Genomic DNA, 25069 nt, shown 5'->3' on the forward strand with positions numbered 1-25069 from the left:
TGTGAGAGCAACTGCATGCATGCCTGTTAAATTATTGCTGCATGCTGTTTTCTCTCCTTGTTTTTAGTTACTTTGATTAGTTTCTTTTCTTCCTTTTCTTCAATTGGCGTTGACTCCAGCTGATGCAACTCGAAAACAAAGTCCATGGCTAGTGTATTTGGGTGGTCGGTCAGGACTCGGGAGTGACAAATGTGAGCCGCACATGCATATGCTGCTTAATTTCTCCCGCGCCCCGTTTTCCTTTTCTCCTTTTTTACCATGATCGGGCCGGTAATTCTTGAGTGGTGTTGAAACTACTGACGACGGTCGATCCGTTTTTCTCATCGTGCTAACATTTTAATTAAGAAGAGGTCAGCCAGGGACTGCGCGCACTCAGCTAACATTTTAATTAAGAGGAGCAGCAACCACTCGAGACTATATCGGTCCAGCATCATCTCTAGGAGTAGCTTCTTCCTCTCATCGATCAATCTCACTTTACTTCTTCTTCTTCTTCTTCTTCCTTTTTTAGCTCGACGTACGCTGATCTGGTCCGATGGATGGATTAAACTAAAGTCCATGCATTCGTGGCTACTTTGGGTGGTCAGGATCACTCAGGATGGAAAGATACGATGAGCTTGTTTCTCCCTCTTTCCTTAATTACCTTCCTTTTACCTCTCGGACGTTGTCGTCGGATCGGAGAGGCAATTCAAAGTGCGCGTGTGTGAATTACGTACAAAGTAATAATCACAACGGATGGCCGTCGTTGATCGTTTCTCTAGTTCTCAGTGGATAAATTAACGTTTTTCAGACCCGGCTGGGTGACCCATGTTTAATTTCCATTCCATTAGAAACGGAAACAACATATTGTCATGCTTACCAAGTACTCCCTCCGTTACATAATTCTTGTCGAAATATTACATATATCTAGACGTTTTTTAGAAATAAATACATTAATTTTTGGGCAAATTTGAAACAAGAATTATGGAACGGAGAAAGTAATCAAAGCAGAAAGGACAGGGGGAAGCGAGTTCAGCACTCGCAGAAACCCCACTATATGTCTCCGCCGTCTCGGCTAAGCGCATGATATTCTGTTAATTGGTGCCTGGAACTGGAAGCATGCCATGCATCGCCAGCTCTAATCGTGTGGTTAATTACTTTCGACATTGTGCCCGATTGGAAAGGAGAATATGCTCTTGTTGCTTTAGTTTATTATTATCATTTACGATACTTTGCCATCCACTAGCCAATCATCCTACAAGTAGGCCGGAGTGTGACGAATGAAAGTAAATTATCTCAGAAAAAGGTGAAAATAATGCGAGAAGAAGATAAGAGTTTCATGAGAACATGGTAGGAAGGAGAGGCTGTGCGTCGTCTACAGGTAGCTAGGATAACGGGTCCAACTGATTCAACTTTCTCCGTCCCGAAAAGGAAAAGTGATCGAACTTTGTTTATGATGAAAGCTCATCCATTCCGGTGTCATCTTCACATCCAGAGACCAGAGTCTATGGACGTATGCTTTCATAATGTCGTCATGGAAGTTCTCACAGCAGCGAAGAACATATTGCCAAATCCTTCCCTTGAAAGTGGTAAAGATGGCCAATCGACTAAGCAGATCCAGCTTTCCTCAAGATTCAACTGATTTTCATGATTTCCAGGCACCTTCGACAGTACATCCGACGTGCCTTTTGGCTCCAGCCATGTCACATGACATGAGCAAAAGAAATTATTGTGATTTATTCTTTGCAGATCCTTCCCAGTTTCCAATGAACACAACATAACCACGCAAATTTCAACTCCTTTTGAGTAACTAATGATTTCTTCCAGTCAGCAGCAGCAGCAATTACTAGTAGTTTTGAATTCTTGCAAGAATCTTACTCCACTAGTAGCTTTGAATTCTTGCAAGAATCTGCAATGATCCGAGGATCCAGCATTGACAATCAGGTAAAACTTTATGGAATAATACACGGGCAAGCATTTTGGGCCACGATCATATGCTACATGTATATGGAAATAGCACAAAATTACATTGAATGCCTAAAGGAAACTTTGATCTCCTACAAAGTGTTATGGCTACTGTAGTATGGCATATGCTACACATCTCTATAACAATTATTCAAGAGCTCTTCACCACAATCAACTCTGCACCCAACCCATTGATTTTCTGGTACATGGAAACCTGGATACGAAAAATGTATCTTGGACGAAAGAATTGCCTATGTTGCTGCAGAGAAGTCTGCCAGGATTGATACCACTAGACTAGCATCCTTCCATTCTTGAGTTTGGACTCCCTTGTTTGAGGGGTTCGAATAACAAGCAATACGTGGCTCATGCATCAACCAATTCCAGTGCTCCATGATAAAAAATTGAGATTGCAATTGTTACCCTCAGAAACAGCAATGCAATCACTGAGCCGTGGTTTCCTCCTCGGCGCCTACTCATGTTGGGTTAGAACTGCAAGAAAAATAAGAGTAGATAGAGATAGATTCAGAATAATAAATATATTAGTGGAATTAAGTCATAAAAGGTTGCTATTAACTCCTGTTATACATTCAGGAACTATTTATTTTAAGAGATTCTAATATCTTTAGTTTCATTGCAAAAAAAATGATGCTATTGTGCACAAAATTAGACCAGACATTTTGTGATAAATAGGAACATACAGAATATCTCATATGTTAATATAGTGAGAAAGGGTAAGGGTATAACTGGTAAGCTCATAGTATATATATGCAGGTATTTTAAACTGTGTATATTGAGGTAATTGGGATTTTCTTTGAAAAATAGGGAGCAGTGGAAGGGTGCAGCTGTCCTATAAAGCCAGTGAATCACCATAGACAATTGGGTTTTTACATTGGCCAAACAATTCTTTTAGGCTGGCGAAGTTCCTTCATTGTTCGTACCCCACTGTTCCTCACCCTCATTTCCATTTACAAGAACAGTCTCTTCAGGTTCATCACTATCAACTTGGACAGCTTCATCCGTGTTCTCCTCCATTTTATTCTCTTCCAATACCTAAGAGAAATTATATCCCATCATTTCAGAAATCATTTAATATGGTATTGTAATATCAATTAAATAGGTTTCTAAAAAATAATCAAACATAAAATACCAAGTAAAGAATTGTGATCAAGGCCTAAACAATCATCTCTAACATAAGAAATGATCAGTATACATTTGAGATCAAAGAAGTTTTTTAAACACCCAATTTAATTGAACAGGATAAGAGGAAGTATGCTGCAAATGCAATACCTCTTCATCAGGCTCTCCATTTTCATCATGTTCATCTACAGGTTCCTCATCTTCAATGACTTGCATCCTTTTGAAAGCTTCCACAAGAGTGCTGTCTGACTTGTCAGCATAGTTCAAGTATTCATCAGCAGAAGGATAATGTCCCCTGCACATACAAGTGTTATTATTACAAAAGGCTTGCTTTCTTCAATCTATGAGGTACTCAAGGGGTTTTCAGAGACTACTGTCCAATGCAATCTAACAAACCGAAATTATCACTATACAGTGAAAAAAAAGGGCAGTGTATGTGTCAATTTTACCTCTGGGAGGCAATATTCTTTTCAACAGTAAGTGCAACCTGCCAGTCTTCAAATAAATTTGGATACTCAGAAGGATCTGCCAAAGAATCTGCAGCTTTTGGATTAACCTGCAAAGAAGGAACAAATGAACAAAATAAGCAGAGAAACAAATGTGAATGAGCCAAGTTAACAAATGAACAGAACGAGCCATGAGACAAATAAACAAAATAATCCAAGGAAATGCAATAATACAAATACTTTATTTACTGGGAGCATACTTCTCAGAAAGAGGTTTAAGAGCAAAAGATTAAGAAATTACTTTACTGAGGTCATTTCTCCATGTTGCTACAATCTCTGAAACTTTACTAGGAAGATAAGAACGTGCCATTAATGCAGCTTCAGGTATACGATTGCTGCATAGTACAAAATATATGTTTTAGCTTTAGAAGGGAAGTGCATGAAACATTGAAAATAAGTAGAACAGTGAACAAGACTCACCTGTCTACAAGCAATTGTATGCAATCTTCCAATTTACCAAGCATAAAGAGGCAGAGGAAAGCAACATTGTTTTTTCCGTGCTCTTTTGCTAGAGAAGCAAGTTTTTCGATTCCGATAGCATCTCCAAGAGATGAGTATAGTAGCAACAAGCCACTTAAATCCTTGGCCTGCAGAAGGCACTCTTCCGCTGCTTCAAGCTGCAATGCCGAATTTGTGAAATATTTAGAACACTAAGGTAGCATAGTACTCCCTCCTTCCCAGTTTAAGTGTCATTTTAGGTTTTAATTTTTTCCCCAAAAAAACTGTCGTATTAGCACTGGCCTCCCCTCTCTCTAGTATGCATTAATTCCGAATTAAACAATTAAACCTCTGTGAATTCCTCCTGCAACTACTCCACCCCCTTTTCGGCTTCTTCCTTCCGAATGTAAAGGGCTGATTCGTTGCATGCAAGGCTAATTATGGCATGGTGGGCTGATTACTTGCATGCGTGCGGTTCCACGCTCGCGGAGAAAGGCAGGAAAATCGGGCCGCGTGATTTATTGAAATTTTAGCCATGCAATTACTGCCTACGTTGGCCTATTTTCCAGCGCTTTAACTCCTTGGTATCTGAATTTTTTCTTATACGACACTTAAACTGGGAAGGAGGGAGTAATACAAATGCAAGCTTATATAATTGGATATGTTGATTTATTTTGTGACAAGATAGTTGCAATACTGAGCAATGACCAGTAACCATTTCCATTGGAGACAAGGATAGTTTCAAAACTCAGTTTTAAAAACATGTTAATTATTTATTTTCTTTAAGAAAGAATTAGATTTATTTTTCTTAAGTCTTAAACAGATGCAATGGTCCAATCCAAAACCATTAAGTAGAAAGAAGAGTTTCACACTTCAACAGTGGCACCCTATGTTATTATCCTTGAAAACTCAACCCGTTGTGAACAACAAATGACATGTTCAAGACCAACAAATTTTCATAAGATTTAAGAACCAACCTTGCCTGTGGACATAGCAAGCTCACCCAACTGCTTCCACTTAGATTCACTTTGTGCTTCTACAGCAATATCCTGCACAGTAGGTCAGACTATAAAATTAGAACTAATGCCATTAAGCCAATAATTTTGCAGGATATGATCTCTATAATGTGAAAGAAAAAACACATGGCAATATGTTGAGTACCTTCGCAACTTCTAATCTTCCAAGCTGCACAGCCAAGTCAAACTTATAATCAGCGTCAGTGGCTATCTCAAGTGCCTCCTCCAACATTCCTCTGGATTCCAAGAAATGAGCAACACTGCCATACATAAACCAAGAGACCGGAGCTAAGGTTAGAACAGAACAGAGTAAGGAAACTGAGTAGTATGATTTTGTTATTTGTCGCCTCAACCAGTCAGTGAACATGTGGAGGTACACTAGTTTTTTTTATAATAGACCTACCAACTGAGTCTATTTTACTGTGATATTGAGATGTACAGCATAGAGTTAATATTGAGATGTACAGCATAGAGTTACACGATAACACAAATATCATAAATATTAAATACTGTCGAACTGGCAGCATAACTGAGAACACAAATGTACTTTCAAGATCAAATCTTGCTTTGGTACTAACATAACTGCACTGGTTTGTTAAAAAAAGAGTGAACTCCAAAAATATGAATCATGAGAAACTATCCTTGTGTCACAAAAAGCAACTAACCTATTATACTGTGTCTTTGGTATGGACGGTAAAATCTCATTTGCACGTTCCAAATCCCCACGCAACACAAGTGTCTTGTATTCTATCAAACTGAGAAGTAATGTGTACCCAATGACACTGCAACAAGATAACATATTAGTTACAGGAAGCAAAAGAGATGCTACATAAGTAGGAAATATATTCAAGCAAACGCACTTAAACTCCTTGTCAATAAGATAAACTCGACTTTGGTTCGCAAGATATCCCATCAAATACATAGGGCGATCCAAGTGATACATCGTGGTGACCTGTAAATTTTAGTGTATGACCATGTAAAAATAATTGTATCCCACAAAATATCCATACAGAGAACATGAAACTAAAGAAATGCTTGCGCAGAGCACGCGATCTATACCTCACCACCAACGCAATAATTTAGTCGCCATGATGAATTGTTATAAATAAAGCAGTCTCCAACCCAAATCCCTGTCCGCACTCGCTCATTGACCTCATGAAGCAGCTCAAAAGCATCTTCAACACCTTCCTCATCCACAGGCTTACCACCTTCAAGATAAGCAGCAACAACATCTCTCTGCAGTGACAGAAATAAAAAACAAGACCTCATGTCATGTCTTAAAAGAGTTTCATATACTAATAAATTCCAAAGGCACAGAGATGAAATAAAATATAAAGGAACATTTACAGATGCAATAACATACATTGTACTTCAGGATGTAGAATGATGCATCACTTGCTATTGCAACTAGATCACCACCATCAGCCCAGTAGACGTTCTATAAACAATGCCAAAATAGGTTATTTAAATGTGAACTCTGCATATCCATTTGCCAGCCAGAAAATACTGAACTCACCTTGACAGTCACATCAATTCGGCGTATGAGTCTACAATCTGCCCAGTCATAAAAGCAAATGAAGTCACTGGAACACATTGCCAACAGCACACCACCAAAGATGCGCTCTGCTGAGAATGTAGGACGGATGGTTTTCTTCTCCTGTAAACCATATCATTCAAGTCCAACACATTTGTAAAATGGATAGAATAGCATGCAAATTTACACAAATGTGCTAAATAAAAGGTGCCCAGGTCACATATTAACTCAACGTACACGCATGGATTTTTAGATCAGTGATATGGTTAGACATAAGCAAAAAAAAATCCATTAAGCTGAAACAGCAAGAAGGCATATGATTCAAGGTGCAACAACAGCAGAAATCCAATAACGGTAAACCTATAATGGTCTGCAATTTCCTCAAATATGATAAAATATGACCAGAAGCACCAACATAAATCAAAGTGCAGCACAGAACTTTTCAAATTAAGATGAGAGCTGTCCACAAACCTTCATTGATTAAATCAATAGATAAACACAAGAACATAAACACTCGAAGAGGTTGCATCTTGTAAAGTTATTTTAGAAGAAATGGGACAAGTGACACGTGGATTTGCATAGCAAATTTACAAAGACCACAAATAATTAGTATAGTACACACCTGGAAAGATTTATTGAAAATCTTTATTCTTGATGTACTTTCTCTGATTGCATACTCTCCTTCTGATGACCAAACAAACTCTAACGCTGATCCAAATGACCTATTCCTCCAAGCAAGAGCAGTATAGATTATGTATTCACCATCTCCACACACAACAACAAATCGGCCATTGGGGTTATGCTTCAAGCTCTAACCAAACAAAAAGATAAATCACAGTTAGATACATTAACCAAGGTATATGAGCCAATCGACGTTACCCAACAAAAGGAAAATCGAAGTTATAACTTTCACTAATGTAGTAACACCACATCAAGTAACAAAAGATAAAGATGCTAGTCCAGTGAACAGTCACTATGCTAAATGAGACAAGAGTATAAGGTGCATAATTGGGGATATCATTCATTGAACACCAAGCATGTTGCATTCTTCAATGCACCCATGAAAAACTCTTGGAGATTGTCTTTCTACATGCAAAAATGACGAGGGATATAAACATTAAGCAGATGAACACAGTCAAGTTAGAACTACTATTGCAGTTCACAATCATAAAATCTTGAAGTGCGTCCACTTAATTGTCAACGGTCATCAGAAGCTATGGATAAGAACAACTGCTGTTATGCAGATCAAGATACGGTTGAGTAGCGTTTATGCAGGAGTTCATATAATTAAGTACACTATATCAATATTAATGAATTTTAGATTGGAAGAGAAATGTACCATCCAAACGTACCTGTGGGTAAAGATCACAGCTTCCTAATTCCTTCACGGCTAGGGGCAACCTTTCCCCATCTGTAGCCTGATATATAACATAGTAACTTAATAAGCAATCCGACCATCTTCTCAATTTGATTAACTTTATTCACGGAACAGGCAAACTGACCTCAAAGCCTGCACCAACTGTTTTTATATTCACAGTTTGTATCTCATTATGCTTTGCCCAAATGATTTTCCCACTGGTATCCATACTTGCTACTGGTACTTCGCGTCCCATTTTTATCATAATAGTTCCCTCATCGTAACCAATCACCATTCTAGATGATAAAAAATGGTATTAGGAGTTTCAAGATTAGAAAATATGGAGTAGCACTGCAAGGCCCAAACGTAGGGATACGGAAAAAAAAACAGGAACTACTAGTTATCCAAATAAGAACGGGATATTGGATGAAAGATATCATTGAACACAACAGAAAACACAGAACACTAGTAATAACCATCATCTGACAATGCTAGGCTATGATGGAAGCGTGAAAACTGAAAAGGCATGACAATTTGATCAACCAATAATTTGATGCATGCAACAGTCTCTTAAAGCTAACACCAAACATAATTAACTGGCAAGGAGAAACTTATATTGATTTATGACTCACAACACCAGCACACATCCGGCAATGATACAAGAAACATACTATGATATGACACCTCTGTTTAATGGCAAAGCAAACACCAGACATAATTAACTTGCAAGGAGAACTTCGCATTGATTTAGGATTCACAACACCAGCACACATCCTTCAACGATAGAAGAAACGTTCTATGATATGACACCTTTACTTAATAGCAAAATATTATCTGGATACCATTTCAATTAGACAGGTGGCACCACCATAAAACAAAGCAGAGAGCAAATGATCTTTCATTTACCTTCTTGATCCCTTCATGTATCCAACAGCCCAGACTCGTTCAAGGCCATAATTTAGTGTGTTCTCAAGTCTACAAAATAAAGAAAGAATTAAAAATAAGAATGTCACAACTTTGTGGAATTTTTAGGACTAGACGAAAGTAATGCGTCTCAGGCTGACATATTTTTCCAGACTATTGGAGGAATTCATAAATAAAAACCATAAATAGCAAATGCAACTTCAGTGAGCAAACAGGTTAGTTAGTTTATTACAGCTCACGGTTATCCTTATGTTTATGCCCTACATGAGCTCATACCCAGATTGCCACTTACTAAATATTATGAAGTCGCTTAAAATGACAGAAATAGATCGAACTTGGCCGAGATACTGTTTCTGGACTTGTTGCAAAAGGAAGATTTCCCACGCTCTGGGCACTACATACAGTACCATGTGGGCGGCCTGCTTATGAGTAACAAGACACTTCTAATTCCACAAAAAGCTAGGTCGAGCGAATGGCCCTTAATTATTTTCAGAAAACTTTTTTTTCTCAAACACATAATAAGTATGTGTCATTCTGTATTTAGAGAACTTTTGGATCTGCACACTGCAGACTTGAGATCCCATGTCAAGAATTAAACTAAATACTCCATAACATCTGAAGGTTGAAAGGTGAAAATGCTCTTTGCTACAACTGCACGGTGCACCGCACCCTCACAGAGATAGCAATGATTATTTTCCCAACGAAAGCTTGAGAGCTGCCAAGTTAAATGATGCGTTAGGTTGTAAAGGTGCACATGTTCTTATGAAAAAGAATACATAACAGCTGTGCACGTTAAGTTAGCAAATCATGGAAACTATGAGATTCCATGTGTTTAAACATCAATGGATAACAAATTACTAAGAGCTAACTGATACCATGCTCATGTGCCAATATATTAAAATTTTATCGTGCCAATTTCTAACAGGGGAAACAAACCTGTTGTTTAGCAACATTTTGTTTAACGAGAAAGAATCAACAAATCAACCTCAGGGAGTGGCTTGAGTTTTTTGTTGGTAAACTAGGAAAGACATATCCAGATTCCACATCAACAAATCAATAAAAAATGGAAAGTAACCTGTAAGTTGTGGAATGCCATATACGAACTGTCCCATCTTCTGATCCAGTAATGATTATAGGAAGCTCAGGATGGAAACAAACAGCAGAAATGTTGTGTGTATGGCCTTCAAGTGTCTGAACACAGCTCTTGGTTTGGTAATCCCAGACCTGGTTTACAATAACTGCACCATCTTAGTATGGTACACCTGAAGGTTAAAAATACTAAAGCGGTTACAGAAAAACAGACCTTTGCAGTGGAGTCATCAGAACCAGTAATCAAATAGGGCCTGTCACCACCAGTGAAGTAGTCAACACAATTCACACCCTTTTGATGTCCATCGAGCGTAAAATTCGGATCTGGAGAACCCAAACTCCATATCTGCCATTTCAGATTAAGAAAGCATCAATGAACCAGATCACATCATGAGTCATGCCACATACTAACATATCGTTGCAGATGAGACAATGTGAAACATACCTTTGTAGTGCGGTCAAGAGATGCACTTGCAAAAGTGTTAGTATCCTTTGGATTGAAAGTAACTTGCATGACATAGTGTGAATGCCCCTCAAAGATTTGAGTGCACATCCACCCTTTATCCCAGTCCCACAGCTTTATCAACATGTCATCAGATGAGGACAGCACGTATGGAAGAGTTGGATGGACAGCAACACATCTGATGTAATCAGTATGAGCCTCAAAAACTTTAACTTTGTCCATGGTGTTGTAGTTGTAGACACGAATGTACATATCATCTGCACCGGCTACAACCCATTGTTTCCTTGATACAAATTTTGCTGACCGCACTGAAATTACATTCGAACATACATAACACAGTAGTCAGTTACAGCTTTTAGCACAAATTTTATCTTCATGTGAACACAAATGCGCTGAATACCTGGCAACTCTGAAACTTCAAATGATTTCACCATGGTCTGCAAGATATACCAAAAACAAACATATTAAAGAAAAAAATTTGAAGGAGGCAGCAGCTTTTATAGTTTGATATGACAGTAAACCATACATATAGGTGGTCAAAAACTAAGTTGCATTAGTAAATAGTCTGATGCAACAAACACGTGGAGGGGACCCATGGGAGAGATTTAACATCCTACACCACACATGTATAACCTAAATTACAACTTAACGAGATAAAACATTAGTTCATAAGGAATCCGACATAATTATGTGAAGGTCATTGTGACATATTATATCCCAGATAAATCAACCAAATGTCGGTCATAAGATAATACAATATGTATGTCCCCATTTGATATTTTCACGATACAGTAATGCTGAATGCTCACTGGACTTGGTCCCAAAAACGAAGTACACTACATGCGGGGCCACTCAGCATTAAACGGTGCTGAACTATCAACAGGAGCCCAGGCTCAAGTCATTTTCTTATGGAAATGCAAGAGAACTTGGGAGCAAGAACAGCATGATGGTTGTTTTAGAGTACTACATAGTTGTTGTGACCAAGTCTAAACCAAGCTACTCCTACATTTGTGGGCAAAGGAAGTATGCAGCAAGAGCAATATTTCGGTTTCGAACATTACATATTTGAACCTACAACACACAAACTTTTCCACAGACTAAATAATAGAAACAAAAATACAGACCATGAACAACAGAAAATACACTGGCGATCGGAGGCTCCAGCTTTGAGAGTTGAGACAATTAGCCATAACAACAGCTACTCCCTCCGTTCCATAATTCTTGTCTCAAATTTGAACAAAAATGGATGTATCTATTCCTAAAAAGTGTCTAGATACATGTAATATTTCGACAAGAGTTATGGAACGGAGGGAGTATTACTTTATCTCTTCTTTTGGAGGAGCATTAGCAGTTAGTCCAATAGCATGAATACAATCAGAAGTACATAATAACAGTTACTTGAAGAGATTCAGTAGTCAGTATTATATAACAGGAAAAGAGATGAACATTAAAACAGCTCGATCCCTTGCCTGTGACTGATAATCCCAGATGCACACGCTCCCCGAGTACAAGCTCGACAGGATCCTACACCAATGCAAAACAATGTAACCAAATTATTAACCAAAAGCGCATCAAGTGATAAGTACCAACAGCCGAAATGAGACTAAACGGGTCCCGAAAATGCTGTCACTTGCCATGGTTCCGTGGGGTGCAGATCCACCGACTTGACCCTCTCCGACCGCTGTGCAAACTTCCTCTGATCACGCAACAAAAAAACAGTGGACACAAAATCAGCTGTCAGTGAGACCTAACGCCGCGCAACGCGAACAACAGCACCAACAACCAACAACCAAGCAACTGGACCAAGATCCAGCGGCGGCGCACCTTGATCTCCAACCTGAGCGGCTGCGGGAAACACAGGAAGACAAACAACACTGATCAGATCTCGCCACACACAGCACGAATTGTGCTAACCCAAACAAAAAACAAAAAACAAAATCCGCAGAGGGATGCAGGGAGATTCGGGAGCGGGCGGGGAGTTCAGATCCGCGTACCATGGCGACGGCGGCGAAGGAGATCTAGCGGAGGCGGAACGCGGCCGAACTGAGCCCTGGAGATCCGCGGCGGCGGGTTGGTGAGGCGGGACCGCGGCGCGGCGAGGCGAGGCGGGGAGGGAGGAGTGAATCTGATCGCGAGCTCGGTGGCCGGTGGGAGAAAGAGAGAGAGAGAGGGCCAAGGCTCGTGGAGAAGTAGGGGGTTTTGTGCGTATTTTATTTCCTTCCATTTCAAATAAGCGCCTGAGAACTTAATTAATTTTCGCATAAAGACACCAAATTTTTTTTGCGCAAAATAAAGACACCAAACGACTGCGAAAAAAAGCAACTATTGGGCCCTGCTGCTGTTGGGTGAGGCCCAAATCCGGCCGGCCCGTATTCCATTTACTCTCTCTTTTTAGTTTTTGTTTTTGTTGCAAGCAAAAAGCCTTCGTCTCGGCGACGGCGAGTAGCAGAGAAGGGAGAACTCTCTCGCATCCATGGTCGCGACCGCGAGCGCGTAGGAGCGACGAAATCTCAGGTATGCACCCGCCCCAGCCTCTTGAAGCCTTGATAAGATCTTCTTCCTGAGTGGTTTTAAGCTCCGGCGCCGCCTAAGGTTTTCCGGTATTGTGTTGTTTGTTTCAGTGCGGAATTCGTCGGGTGTTTTCTTCTTCGTCGTCGTCGGGTCATTCAGAGCAGTTCTCGGGGCAGGTGTTGGTATCCCCGCCATGCCGGAATCGAGTTCAGATCCTGGCAATGGTAAAGGCGGCAAGAGGAGCCTCCCTTCCTGGATGGGCTCCGGGGACGGCGGCGAGGGAAGCAGCCCAGGCAAGAAGAAACACACGGAGGAGAGCCACGAGACGGATCAGCGAATGCCGGATTTCTCCAAACTTTTGGTACTCGTCTGCGGCCCTGTACCTGGATGTTTGTTTCTCTGTGTGGATTCATAAATGAGGCGAATTCCGTGAGTTTGCTTGGGCAGGATGGGGTCGTGTTTGTGCTGTCAGGGTTCGTGAACCCTGAGAGGGGCAGATTGCGCTCCCAGGCGCTGGACATGGGAGCTGTGTATCGGCCTGACTGGTCGCCGGATTGCACCCTTCTTGTTTGCGCATTTGCCAGCACCCCCAAGTTTCGACAAGTCCAGTCGGAGAATGGAACCATTGTCTCAAAGGTTTGTTCTCTTAGTTGTGAACTTGTGATCATTGTAGTTTGTTTCTTCTTCAAACAATCTTATCACAGAGGGAGAAATTATACTCCCTCCCTCCCATATTAAATGATTCAAATTTGTCTAAACATGGAAGTTTCTATATACTAAAATACGTCTAGATACATGTAATATTTCGGCACTTAATATAGGACGGAGGGAGTAGCATATTTAATCGTGGTTACTTGTTATTCTTAAGCTTAATCTGCATGGTGCCATACAGTATCTTATGGTTGGCGTTCTTTTGGCCCTTAATTCCTGCAAAGTATGATTTATTCATTTATTTAACAAACTGGTGTGGGTTGGATTTTTTTTCTGAATTTTCTATTTGATCGCTTGTGTCGATGATTTTTTTTATGCTGTTCAAAGCATTAAACTGATAGATGTACCCATTTTATGCAATATATCTGCTTTGACCAAAATGTCAATGAGAATGCCAAGAGAAAAGTCATATACAGAGCATGTACTGTTTAATCTGCATTCCAGTGCTCCATCTCTTAATAGTTCTGTCATCAGGCTCCATATGTTTACGTTTTCCCGATGGTCAATAATTGAAGAGCAACTATGTCCCATGAAAGGACTAGCGATTTCAATAATTCCATGGATAGATGTCACAGACATTGTGATCCCTGATTCGCGGCAATTTGTGTCTATCAACTTGTCCATGGTTAAGCAATTAAATTTGTGGCGGGTATAGTACTTAGTATGTTCATAGTACACTTAAGATTAGCGTAAGATGGATAAGCAGAAAACTTAGTTGGATTTAGTGTTCCGGAAACAACACAGCTAACTGTTACCTTATCCTCTTTCCTTGTTTTAGGAATGGATCTCAGAATCTCACAGCCAAAGAAAACTTGTTGACATTGAGCCTTACCTTATGCATGCTGGAAAGCCATGGCGACAAAATAAAGAGCTAGCTGAATCCAGTCAAGGTAGTAAATTATTTTATCTGGTATAATGTTTTATCAACATAAGCTCCCCCTTTTCTTTGAGGTTATTTATTTCATTTAGGTCCATAGTTCATCATAAGATTGTTTTCTCGCATCTATATGACATCTTTGGGTGCAAGGCCATTTTCGCTTATCAGGTGACCCAAAAAATTGCTCCTTAAACTTCATTTCTTGTTGTTCTGTTCTGGTTATGGGCCTATGTCGACTCTACCTCTTTAACTTTATAACTTCATCGGGTTACTCTCCATATCTTCTCAGGGTATGAAACGATGCTACTGATGCATTGCCCATTTCCCTGACAAATATATTACATAAACAATAAGCGCATATCAAAGGATGATGCTTTCCTACTCGTCTTGGAAGAGAGCTAATAATTTCTTATAGCTGTAACTATAACTACACATCGTCCCACACTCACACCCACTGGAGTAATTCAGGGATGCTCATCAATAACCTACATGCACATGCCAGACATAGCTGCACGCCTGGTAATGGACCAACTAGGATTGAGTATTGGGAACCTTCATAAAGAACAATTTGATGCTCATTAACCAATTTGTGAAGGTTGAATAATCCTTGCAGCTCCATAGTACTTTACTATTTTCTTATATAATTTTGATTTAATGTAATCAATTAATGATAAAGCTACAATTTTGTAATTTGTTTTTGTCCTCCTGTTGTAGATCGAAAGAAGCCACATAAAGAGCATGAAAAGCAACTTGAGCAGTCTCATGTCAAGTCACCGCCCGCTGCTAAGGTCTGTTCAAAGTAAATTAGTGAAATAACCCAGAACTAAGCTTTTCCAATTCCCCTCACAAGTCACATGATTGACAGGGATCCATTTAGTAAGATATATATGAGTTTCTTCTCGGTAATAACTATATTAAGTGGCTACTTCAATTTTGGTATCATCATCATTGTAAATTGTACGATTAGAGACTGGACAATTGGTTTAACTTATCTGAATCTGGATATTTCCACAAGGAAGTAAGAAACAAAGCAAAAGCAATGAGATTTGGCAAGAGAGATGTGTGTAACAAAAAGAAGACTGTCAATCTGTTCTTTTATATCCATGAAATAATTCAATTTTAAATTTTCCATGAAAGTATGTGAATTCAATATAGCAGAAGTAAATAAAATACGATGAGTACAACACATTTTTCTCTGGAAACAACTCAATATGTTTGTCATGTGGGGCTGAACCTACAGCAAGTGCAAAGCCAAGCCCAAGCCCAGTTTGGCCATTAAATACAACCTCCACTCAAACCCTAAACCATTCCACCTCCCAACATGTGACCATGTTTTCCTCAGGCAATGAATAACTGCAGTGCATCTTTTGCATGCATTCTTTCTACAGGACCTCATAATAATCTCGTTTTTACAGGCAGGACATTCAGACGCTACTAGCAAACATTTTTCGCCCTCAAATATTAAACAATGGGCACTGGATGATTTTGCGAAGACGGTATCATGGTTGGAGAGCCAAGAAGAGAAGGTGAGCAATTTGGGTTAAAGGGGTCAAGTGATGGCTGATGAAACTACATTTGTAGCCTCATGGTCTTGTGTTTTAATTACACTCAGGGTTGGTATCTCATGAAGCTTTTTAAGACTGTCATAGAGATAGTGACTGACCGATTGTATTTGTACACTATGTTATTAACATAAATCAGATCAACGTTCTCTTAGGCTTAACACGTGGCAGGCAACGTATACTATCTGTCATGATGAAATAAATAATTGAACTTAAACAACAAAAAATAACTTCGCCACTAGTTAGCAAATTATAGAGCAGCAAATAGTTTTGTTCAATATTCACTCAACTTTTCCTAGATTTGTTATCAGATAAGAAATAGTGTTTGCTGTTCTACCTAACTTGTGTGGCTTCTTTTCTGATAGCCAGAGCCAAACGAATTAAAGGCAATAGCTGCTGAAGGGGTAATCACTTGTCTGCAGGATGCGATAGAAACTCTCGATCAAGGCAATGTAAGGAATGCGCTATATTAATTTTAGGCATGCCAATATTATGTACTCCGTATTATTTGTCTATTACTTTTAAATGTCGACATAATGCGCTATATTAATTTTAGAGTTTTGGATTGGAGAAAATGTGGAGTGAGGAATTGGTCTCAATTAACTTGATTTTTCTTTGAACCAACCAGAAGTTATTGATATGTTGTTTGCTTATATGCCATTTTCTGTACCAATTGTCATCGACTCATTGTGTTTGTGATTCCATTGAGATCCCTAGCAAACTTGGATGGATAGTGAGCACCAGTGTACTAAACATGTTTTCTAAGTTCTGTTGTGTACTAGAAATGTGGTATACTCTTGGCTGACCGTGATCAACTTGTTTCTTAGGATATTGAGGGAGTGGCAGATCAGTGGAGCTTTGTCCCCCATGTTGTTGATGAACTGGTGCGTCTGGATACAAGAAGAAGCGGGCGATCCTTATCTAAAAAACAACTCACTGAATTGGCAATAAAATGCAAGAATATTTACCAGGCTGAGTTTGCCCACATGGATAGTGATGACAAGAAGGGCAAGGAGCATCAAAGCAATTCTCCCAGTGTTAATCGGCCCGGGAAGATTACATCTGGTGATGCTCAGTACGACAGTGATGATACAATTGAGATGACGGAGGAAGAGATCGATCTTGCTTGCAGACAGTTCTCAGGGATCAGTAGCTAGGTCAAGAAAAGTTATTTTCTGAAGAGAACACTCAATATTAAAGCACGGTATGGTCGACAGAGATTGAATGCACTTGTTATGGCTTGGAAGCTTCTATCAGTTTGAATGATACGCTCTTTTCTTGATTAAATTTTTGGATGTTGTAGCGTGTGTGCACTCAGGTCTGACGTATGCTGGTATTAGAGATGTGTTATTGATTTCCCCGGTTAGGGCATACGTATACCTGGTTGACCTAATCCACGCAGCATGATGCGTACAAAGTCTAGAAGCATTCATGAGAACCAAGTTAATGCACTTATGCACATATATTCTCCATAAACATCTTCCAACAGATGCAAAACCTCTATGGCGCATTGGCCAAAATTTAATTACTTATACAACATGCCATTTTAGGCAGAGTTCGTAGGCTGCAAAACCTGCACTGACAAAGAAAAGGATCATCTCACACGGCAACAGGCCGTTTCAGCGGGATTCTATGAGCCGCGAGCTTCGATGCTGTTCTTCTTCTCTTGGAGAGAAGATACAGGGCAAGCAAAACAAATAGAACCAGGAGATACAGCCAGAGGTGAGATTCCCGGATGAGGAACGGCTTGCCGCCAACATCGTCGTCACAGTGGCAGCCACAGTCATTGTGAAGTGGCTTCTTCTGCCCGTCCGGGTCCAAGATGAAATCCAGATTCATGGCTTCCTGCTCCAGCACAATGCGAGTAGATCTTGGCCTGAAGCCTTCCATGGATGCCACAACTGATAATACCGACAGAAATAAATATAGTGTGATGTTATGAACATACAGGGCCAACAATGAATTACATTTCTCTACCCAAGATTTCCCATTTTAAGTTTTGCACTGATCTTGCTAGCTACCCCGTATTTATTATTGTGGCTGTTGCTGATCTTAGAATTACCCATCCTTTTATATATATGCAGGTGATCTAATCATATCTGAAATGATGCTATTGTGGATGGAAGGAACATAAGAACCTACCTTCATAGGTCTCACCAGGTGTGAGCATTCGATGGTAATCACCAAGAGTTCTGCTAGCACTTATCTATGAACAAGAAAGATGCAAGTATTAGGATCTCTGAAATGAAAAGCTAGGATCTCTCAAATGACACACACAAAATTTATAACATAATATAAATTCACCAGTTCATCCATAAGACCGTAAAAGAATCAATTGCTCAGCCAGGATCTAAATATCACTAATACCTCACTGGCTATGGGTTAAGGTTGCCAGATAAACGAACCTTCGAATCAATTCCCTTCACCATCAGTGAACCAGGTATAGGGCGGCCACTATCTGAAGCAAATATCCTTCCATGAACTCCTGTCTGAAAGAATAATCAATATGGTGGACAAACTAACAAACACCGCTATGTTTAAGAGCAAAATTAACATGAAGTAGAATCCAAAGAGGGGGGCACATTATATCTTCAGTTAGTACATGGCACAAGTTCAACAATTTTGAAAGGTGTTATTTCAGAAGGGGCTGAGAATGAAATGGCGACATAGTTCCAGGTTTAACTTTAACAGGACCAAAACAGACACCACAAGAACATGATCAATCCTACCTGGGTCCACTAGGGTCAGAAGCTTACTACCTAAAAATTCCTCCAACTCAAATTCCAACTTTTTGTGTCACAAAATAATGCCTCCATCGATATGTAAGGCATATAGTTTTCATGCTTTGTTGACAAGCATAGGGCATGCGCGTAAATTTAATGATGCTTTTCTGACCACCCCCTATTTATTTCCTCATACATTTATTAGCTCCTGACATGAGGTACGCAATCTCGCCTTTCCAAAGCAAATCCTGCTCAACATGCGCTGGCGTTACGATGAAGCATGGACATTATTTTGACGATAGTTATTACTCGTTAGAAATTATCTCCAAGCTTTCCATTACCATAATGTCCATGCAATATAGAATAACGGTCTGTGAAGGGGTTTGTTCTGTGGCCTGATGGCTGATAGATATGGCCAATTCACACTGCACTAATGGCAAAAACGGATGGTAACGGTGCAAAACTGATGGCAGTGGCAAAAAGATAAAGAAGTCTCACAGAAGAGGGGTATTTTCATAATTAGCTGAAAAGCAATGGCATGATTAAGAGTTTTCGAGTCGACTGGTGGCATTGTTGTAAATTTCCCTTTCAATTATGGGCCGTAACTGGGTAGTTACCAGCATCACAACTTGTCAGGTACCAGTATATGATCCAGACCCTGGTACAAAATGAAGATGGAAGAACCCTGTGCCTCAATCCACACACTAACTGGCCATTTCATTTCAAATAGTGCAGTGGTTAATCCTTTCTGGTGCATAACAATAGAAAATTGAACACGGTGGATATATCTTACCTTTACAAGGCTTGCAACAAGATTGAGCATACTCATCTTATTTTGTTCCCATATGACAAGAAGCTGTGGCAGTAAGATTTATAAGAAAAATGGAACAAAAATGTATCAAGTGGTCAACAACAGCAGGAGCAGAAGCACAGATAACAAGATGCCAAAATACCTCAGATGCTTTTGGCCATTTTAGATCACTAATTTCAAGGGTTAACTCAAAGCAGCCTCCATGTATATAATTCCAGTCTTGCATGCCACCATAAATTGGATACCTGCATCACAAACCATATTGCTATGATGTGTCTTCAAAAGTAGTGATACTGTGAAAAACTTGGTTGCATTTTCAATGAAAACAGAACTAGGGGGGCAACCCCTGTTTTCTTTAAAAATGTAGTGACGTACACTGAAATGTTACATATACACAGAAAAAATTGGTATGGACAAGCAAAGGAATGCTAGTGTTTGTTTCTGTACCAGAGTGCTCCGTTAGTAATACCTCCTTTGAATTCTTTGCTCAAAGACATGTTATAGTGTGACTGACTATACACTGATGCCATGTACCGGAATGTCTTGTCATCAGGGCATCCATAATACTGTTTCCTGTAAGCAAGGCAATCTAGGTTGAGAATGCTGAAGTCTGAAACCAAGCAAGTAAATTGTGGTCCTAAAGGCTAGAGGCGAATGATAAACAGAAAAATAAACAGACCGCTATACTGGAAAAAAAAAACTCAGTCAAAATGCATACCAGTAGACAACTAGACATTGCATTATAAGATAATATTAAAGGGCATTTAAAGCCAAGAGTTCCAATAGCACAGAAATACTTGTGATATTTTGATTAATAGCTCATTCAGTGCATTACTGCGTTGATCAGCTGTTTGTAAAACTTCGGCAGCATGCTGCTAATCTATCTTGATGGTCCTATAAAAAAGAAAGTGGAACCAACAAATCTGTGGGGCATCAAAACAGTGTTTCCTTAGAGCAGGCATCAGAAGCTACATGCAATCCAATCTCTAAATAAGCCATTTGCAAAACATCAAAAGTCAAGTAATCAACAAGAACTCAAGGAGGCACAAAACATGTAACTGTATATCCTCGGAATCATTTATTGACACATGTGTGGACAATCCTCGGTTGCTTGTTGCTGGATCACTGTACAATGTAGAGAAATAGCATGCAAAAAAGAACTACTAGGGGATCTTGAAACTGAATGTAAACAGTAGAAACTGGGAAACACCTTTTATCTCTAGATCCATCCCATGGATAATTTGCAACAAGAGCACCCTGTAAAATCAAATCAGGAGGCAATGGATACAATTAGGAGCTAGTTTGCAACGACTAAAGAACTATTGTTAGAGTAATGTCCATGCAATGTAGAAGGATCACTTGAAAATGCACACAAATTAGTGAATTCTTAGTATTGGACCATTAATAATTAATCATGAAAATAGATGGATGGTAGAGTGGTAGAAAAATGGCCTTGTCTTGTACATACTACCTAATCTTACATATTGTACTTGAAATCTTCCTATTGCAAATAGAACTTTTTCTAGTATTAAACAATAAAACAAAACTCTCCCCCTTCTGTTATTTTTGACTTTAAACTGTAAGAGTTGCACGATTGCAGTCCGACAGTATATAGATATATAAAAATTTTAAAGTGAGACACCGAATTGCGACCTTCGAGGATCGAACTCTGGTGGGCTGCCAGCACACCTGGCTGGCTGACCACCCAAGCTATGCTTGGTTCTCTCCCCCTTCTGTTATTGTTGTTGTTTTCCTGCGTTAAAACCACTGATGTTCACACTTAAAGATCAAATGGCAGGGGGGCCTATGAAGCTACTAAGTTAACAAAATAGTTCCTGAATTAGATGCCAGACTCGATTCAAAACATCCGCCTTTATAGTACATATCCAAGCAAGTAATTATTCACTTCACCATATTCCGTTCTCAATTTCACAGACAGCAGATAACGACATCCAACACATTAATCACGGAGCAAACACAGCATAGGAACTTTCAGAAAGAAAGCTGGTAAACTTTTTTTTGACTGAAAACTGTAGGAAAGATTCCGACAGTATATATATAGATAAACTTAGCATATAGATATAGTAACTAGCAGCGAAGTTGACAGCGACCGCTCCAGGTTGAGAAGGAATTAAACATCTGGCAAAAAAGTTTCCTTGCTGGATAGCAAAAAAACTTCTGGTGCAGAATAGTGAGCTATATACTTTCATTTGGGACATCCCCGTAAACATAACATGGAAGTTTTCTGGAAACTGAGATTTGGCTCACCAATGAAGAAATTGCCTTGACCACAATAACATAACTGGGCGGGTAACAACAGATAACTATTAAAATAATTTCACAAACTGTGGTAAAGGAAAGAAAAATTACCCCATGCAAACTAGCAGAAGCCGTGAAGTGTTCTTGCTTTATCCAATTTATAATAGCTCTAGTTTCAGGTTGTCTGAAGCTAATCTCGTCGTTGATGGGAAAAAACTGCCAATTGACAATGTAAACTGAATGGCTAGAAGAAAAAAAAGAAGTACAAAGGTGGTTGTGGAACCTTCCATAGGAAAATTAATATGCCAGAAGAGTAACTCACTTGGTCAGGAAAGTCTCTGTTCAGATCAATATTGTTTGCATTACCACGCCTTCTTAGAGCAAATCCATCTGGGTTCATTGTTGGAAGTATATGAAGGTGCATGTTCTCCACAATAAGAGTTGCCTACGGAAATTAGTTTAAGCACCAAGTTCTGAGCACAATATATCGTATCGAGTTTCAAAAAACTGATGGAAATTTTCACAATATTTTCAATGTTGGACATTACATGATTCATAGCAATGTTCCCAAAACAACATAATTTGTAACATGGTTTAGAATCAAATTTCATTACATAAATTAATTGATTTTTACTGTGATTAGTTACTAGGATTTAATTTAATGTCATGGACAAAACAACTCAAAATACTACAGGTTGTTTATCACATAGCCAAAGCTTAAGAGCTTGGCCCATCCTAAGCTCCATAGCTGAGCAAAGAGCATGTAGCAGCGTGTGAACCTTGCATACCAGGGGATCCTTCAGGTAGTTATCACATAGCCAATATGCAAGTTGCATAAGGACTTCTCTTCCAACAGGCTCATCACCATGGACATTTCCAATGAACTGCAAAAATAAAACAAATACTAACGTCACAAATACAAATAGATAGGTACCATTCACATAGAGACAGGAACATGCAAAGTATGCAACCTAGATAGTTATCATCTATAGTATTTTGGATATGATTCTATTACAGCTTAGTTTTATGCCATTGAGATGGGGAAAATGGGCTACTCCAATGTAAATTCACAAAGAAGCAAGATGGAAAGTAACAATTGTAGTGCAATCTGTCAAGGATGTTATTTTACAATTTGAAGAATAGACACCCCGTCGCCATTAGAGAAGTTCACATGTGAGTACACTAATACTATTGTATTACCGTTTTTCCTTATGGGCACGAGCGATAAAAGAATTAAAACAAGATGCTCATCAGGCTGAAATTATAGCACACCTCTTAAAATTTTATTGTACTCCCAAAAATTGAGAAAAGAACAACCCATTTAAGAGTATAAATAATAAAGAAACCCCGAACCTTGAATGCTGGTTCAGCTTCTTTTTGCCCAGGCTTGTCTGATACTTCAATGACCCACTACAAGAAAAAACAGAAAAGTTATCCAGTATACAAATTTAACACTAAGAAAAGCTTTGAAAATAATAAGCATTAGATTACATACCAATGGGGAACCATTTACACTCCTCCCTATGCTGATAGCAGGTTTGTGTAATCCCTCAAAGAGAGAAGAAGGAATAGGTAAGTGAAGTTTGAACATATGAGGATACTGGAGATACCAGAACACGGGGGTACAGCGAGGCACATCAATTTGATTAAATAAAAAAAAAAATACGAAGCACCAGACCTTGAGACGAGTTGAAGAAAATTTCAATAGCAAACCAAAAGTGCAGGAACAGGATATTCAACCAGAAGATTAAGCTATCCAGGAACAGTACTTTTTAAGAAGCTTGGTGATTTTTTTTTTCTAGAATACACCCGAAGCTTGGTGATCAAAGCAGGCAACCTAGGGACTGGAATCAAGCATTTCAAAAATAATGAGACGGACATTTTATGGAAGGAGTTTAGAAAACATGCAAAACACTGCCCTTTTCATTTTGGTTTTCGCTTTTACTTTTACCTATCGGTGTGAACATGGACTATAGATCAATCATGACAATAACAATATGACATGGCTAAACAAACTGATAACCCTCAAAGTGATCAAGAAACTCCAAACATACGCATCAACAACAGGGAGCAAAGTATTATACATCATGTACCTGTATATCCTGGACACATTAGAACATTTATTTCCAAAACCTTGTATCGCATTCTCAAGTTCAGAGTTGCTCATATATCCACGAGTCATTTCTTCGCTAAAGTTGTTGGAAAAGCCAGAGATGACATGTTCAACCAATGTTCTCATGCAGTAATCACACAAATAAAAAAAGTAAAATCTCTGATTAGAAACATACGTGATCTCCGGATTATCCTCAAGAAGAATACGTGAAAATGCCCCATGTTTTCCATTGTCGATTCCTGGTTAGCGGTAATAGATTATTACTTAGGTAAAAACATCTACCCACAATTAATGATTAGAGTGCGTAGTACTCCATTTTATAAGCCAAGTAGATGATGCAGGCTGCTAGGCTTCCTCCTAACTATGCAGATTGCACTCATCATTCACTCCCAAATACTATGCACTCTATCATGCATCCGAAGAGGTCGTACCCTGTCAGCGTACTAAGACCATTCCCAAACAGCACAGTTTCTACCCAAAACGAACTTAACAACAGGCACAACCGCGCTAGGTGGGTTCCTCAGTAACAGCAGCAACCCCTCCCAACACCACCAGAATCAAGCGAACAACCAGATCCGCATCCCATCAAGCTAGCTACTCGAGATTGGTCCCGCCAGTTTTCACGCGGTCGAATGGAGTTCCAGCGCGGCCGAGCCATTGCGCCGGCGCTGGAAAGTGGAATCCAGGAACACAGGGCGAGAGAGAGAGAGAGAGGAACCTGACGAATCAGAGCCGCCTCTGGCGGCGGCTTGCGTGGGGAGCGAGGCGAAGGCGCGGAGGAGGACGAGGAGGAGGAGGGAGAGGAAGCCGAGGCGCGAGATCGCCATGAGCGCGTGAGGGAGGAGGTGCCGGTTTGACTCGCTCCCGTGCACCAGTATTGGCAATTGGGTGAAAGCCGAAGGCGAGGCAGGCACTCGCCTTTCCATTTTAGTATTCTGATAATTTAAAGAACGAATAAAATCACAGCAGCACCAGTGGTCTAGTGGTAGAATAGTACCCTGCCACGGTACAGACCCGGGTTCGATTCCCGGCTGGTGCAGAAATGCGATATTTTTGTTCTTCTTCTTGTCTCAATGCTGAAGTACAGTTTTTTCAGT

The 25069-nt window shown here is 39.6% G+C and overlaps 3 protein-coding genes and 1 non-coding gene across 8 annotated transcripts; 2 read left to right on the forward strand and 2 right to left on the reverse strand.

The window, feature by feature from the left end:
* Positions 1–1909: 1909 nt before the first annotated feature.
* Positions 1910–12590, reverse strand: LOC100823641 (coatomer subunit beta'-1). 4 transcript variants are annotated; one of them, XM_010229800.3, is made up of 25 exons: positions 12400–12590; positions 12230–12250; positions 12040–12101; positions 11875–11929; positions 10806–10842; positions 10388–10713; positions 10157–10288; positions 9929–10077; positions 8836–8904; positions 8075–8225; positions 7925–7990; positions 7195–7383; positions 6555–6695; positions 6402–6476; positions 6098–6274; positions 5899–5990; positions 5704–5820; positions 5184–5298; positions 5000–5071; positions 4005–4201; positions 3826–3919; positions 3528–3634; positions 3229–3373; positions 2895–2991; positions 1910–2430 (listed from the first exon to the last, which is right to left on the reverse strand). In XM_010229800.3, the coding sequence occupies exons 1-25, from the start codon at positions 12400–12402 to the stop codon at positions 2411–2413; spliced, it is 2709 nt and encodes a 902-aa protein (XP_010228102.1). In that variant the 5' UTR covers positions 12403–12590; the 3' UTR covers positions 1910–2410. The 4 variants fall into 4 exon arrangements, with proteins under 4 accessions (XP_010228102.1, XP_010228101.1, XP_010228099.1 ...); XM_010229799.3 differs by having other exon boundaries at positions 2880–2991; XM_010229797.3 differs by having other exon boundaries at positions 2830–2991.
* A 187-nt stretch (positions 12591–12777) lies between these two features.
* LOC100823945 (DNA-repair protein XRCC1) lies at positions 12778–17368 on the forward strand. The gene is made up of 8 exons (XM_010229801.3): positions 12778–12919; positions 13027–13277; positions 13364–13552; positions 14406–14517; positions 15219–15292; positions 15920–16030; positions 16432–16518; positions 16894–17368. The coding sequence occupies exons 2-8, from the start codon at positions 13110–13112 to the stop codon at positions 17221–17223; spliced, it is 1071 nt and encodes a 356-aa protein (XP_010228103.1). The 5' UTR covers positions 12778–12919; positions 13027–13109; the 3' UTR covers positions 17224–17368.
* Positions 17369–17500: 132 nt separating this feature from the next.
* On the reverse strand, positions 17501–24849 carry LOC100828220 (carboxypeptidase SOL1). Of its 2 annotated transcripts, XM_014897545.2 has the most exons (16): positions 24691–24849; positions 24148–24211; positions 23953–24048; positions 23355–23385; positions 23213–23269; positions 22648–22743; positions 22182–22304; positions 21971–22075; positions 20811–20857; positions 20048–20173; positions 19743–19845; positions 19583–19645; positions 19407–19497; positions 18472–18551; positions 18209–18272; positions 17501–17967 (listed from the first exon to the last, which is right to left on the reverse strand). In XM_014897545.2, the coding sequence occupies exons 1-16, from the start codon at positions 24797–24799 to the stop codon at positions 17666–17668; spliced, it is 1557 nt and encodes a 518-aa protein (XP_014753031.1). In that variant the 5' UTR covers positions 24800–24849; the 3' UTR covers positions 17501–17665. The 2 variants fall into 2 exon arrangements, with proteins under 2 accessions (XP_014753031.1, XP_003557211.1); XM_003557163.4 differs by lacking the exon at positions 19407–19497 and having other exon boundaries at positions 18472–18555; positions 24691–24848.
* Positions 24850–24940: 91 nt separating this feature from the next.
* Positions 24941–25011, forward strand: TRNAG-GCC. Its single transcript has one exon. It is a non-coding gene; the product is annotated as a tRNA-Gly (tRNA).
* Positions 25012–25069: the final 58 nt, after the last annotated feature.

Source organism: Brachypodium distachyon, chromosome 1 (genome assembly GCF_000005505.3).
Source record: "Brachypodium distachyon strain Bd21 chromosome 1, Brachypodium_distachyon_v3.0, whole genome shotgun sequence".
NCBI classification, from domain to species: domain Eukaryota; kingdom Viridiplantae; phylum Streptophyta; class Magnoliopsida; order Poales; family Poaceae; genus Brachypodium; species Brachypodium distachyon.

What these genes read in the sequence shown, in the direction of transcription:
- LOC100823641 (XM_010229797.3), bottom strand. An exon ending in TCTGGGATTATCAGTCACAG is followed by an intron (nt 10,843 to 11,874) that starts GCAAGGGATCGA and finishes TATATCTTGCAG; the next exon opens with ACCATGGTGAAATCATTTGA. An exon ending in GAAGATTAGAAGTTGCGAAG is followed by an intron (nt 5,072 to 5,183) that starts GTACTCAACATA and finishes CCTACTGTGCAG; the next exon opens with GATATTGCTGTAGAAGCACA.
- LOC100828220 (XM_014897545.2), bottom strand. Translation starts at nt 24,799, where the DNA reads ATGGCGATCTCGCGCCTCGGCTTCCTCTCCCTCCTCCTCCTCGTCCTC. An exon ending in AATGTGTCCAGGATATACAG is followed by an intron (nt 23,386 to 23,952) that starts GTACATGATGTA and finishes ACCTGCTATCAG; the next exon opens with CATAGGGAGGAGTGTAAATG. An exon ending in ACCTGGTGAGACCTATGAAG is followed by an intron (nt 17,968 to 18,208) that starts GTAGGTTCTTAT and finishes CGGTATTATCAG; the next exon opens with TTGTGGCATCCATGGAAGGC.
- LOC100823945 (XM_010229801.3), top strand. Translation starts at nt 13,110, where the DNA reads ATGCCGGAATCGAGTTCAGATCCTGGCAATGGTAAAGGCGGCAAGAGG. An exon ending in CGGATTTCTCCAAACTTTTG is followed by an intron (nt 13,278 to 13,363) that starts GTACTCGTCTGC and finishes TTGCTTGGGCAG; the next exon opens with GATGGGGTCGTGTTTGTGCT. An exon ending in AAACTCTCGATCAAGGCAAT is followed by an intron (nt 16,519 to 16,893) that starts GTAAGGAATGCG and finishes CTTGTTTCTTAG; the next exon opens with GATATTGAGGGAGTGGCAGA.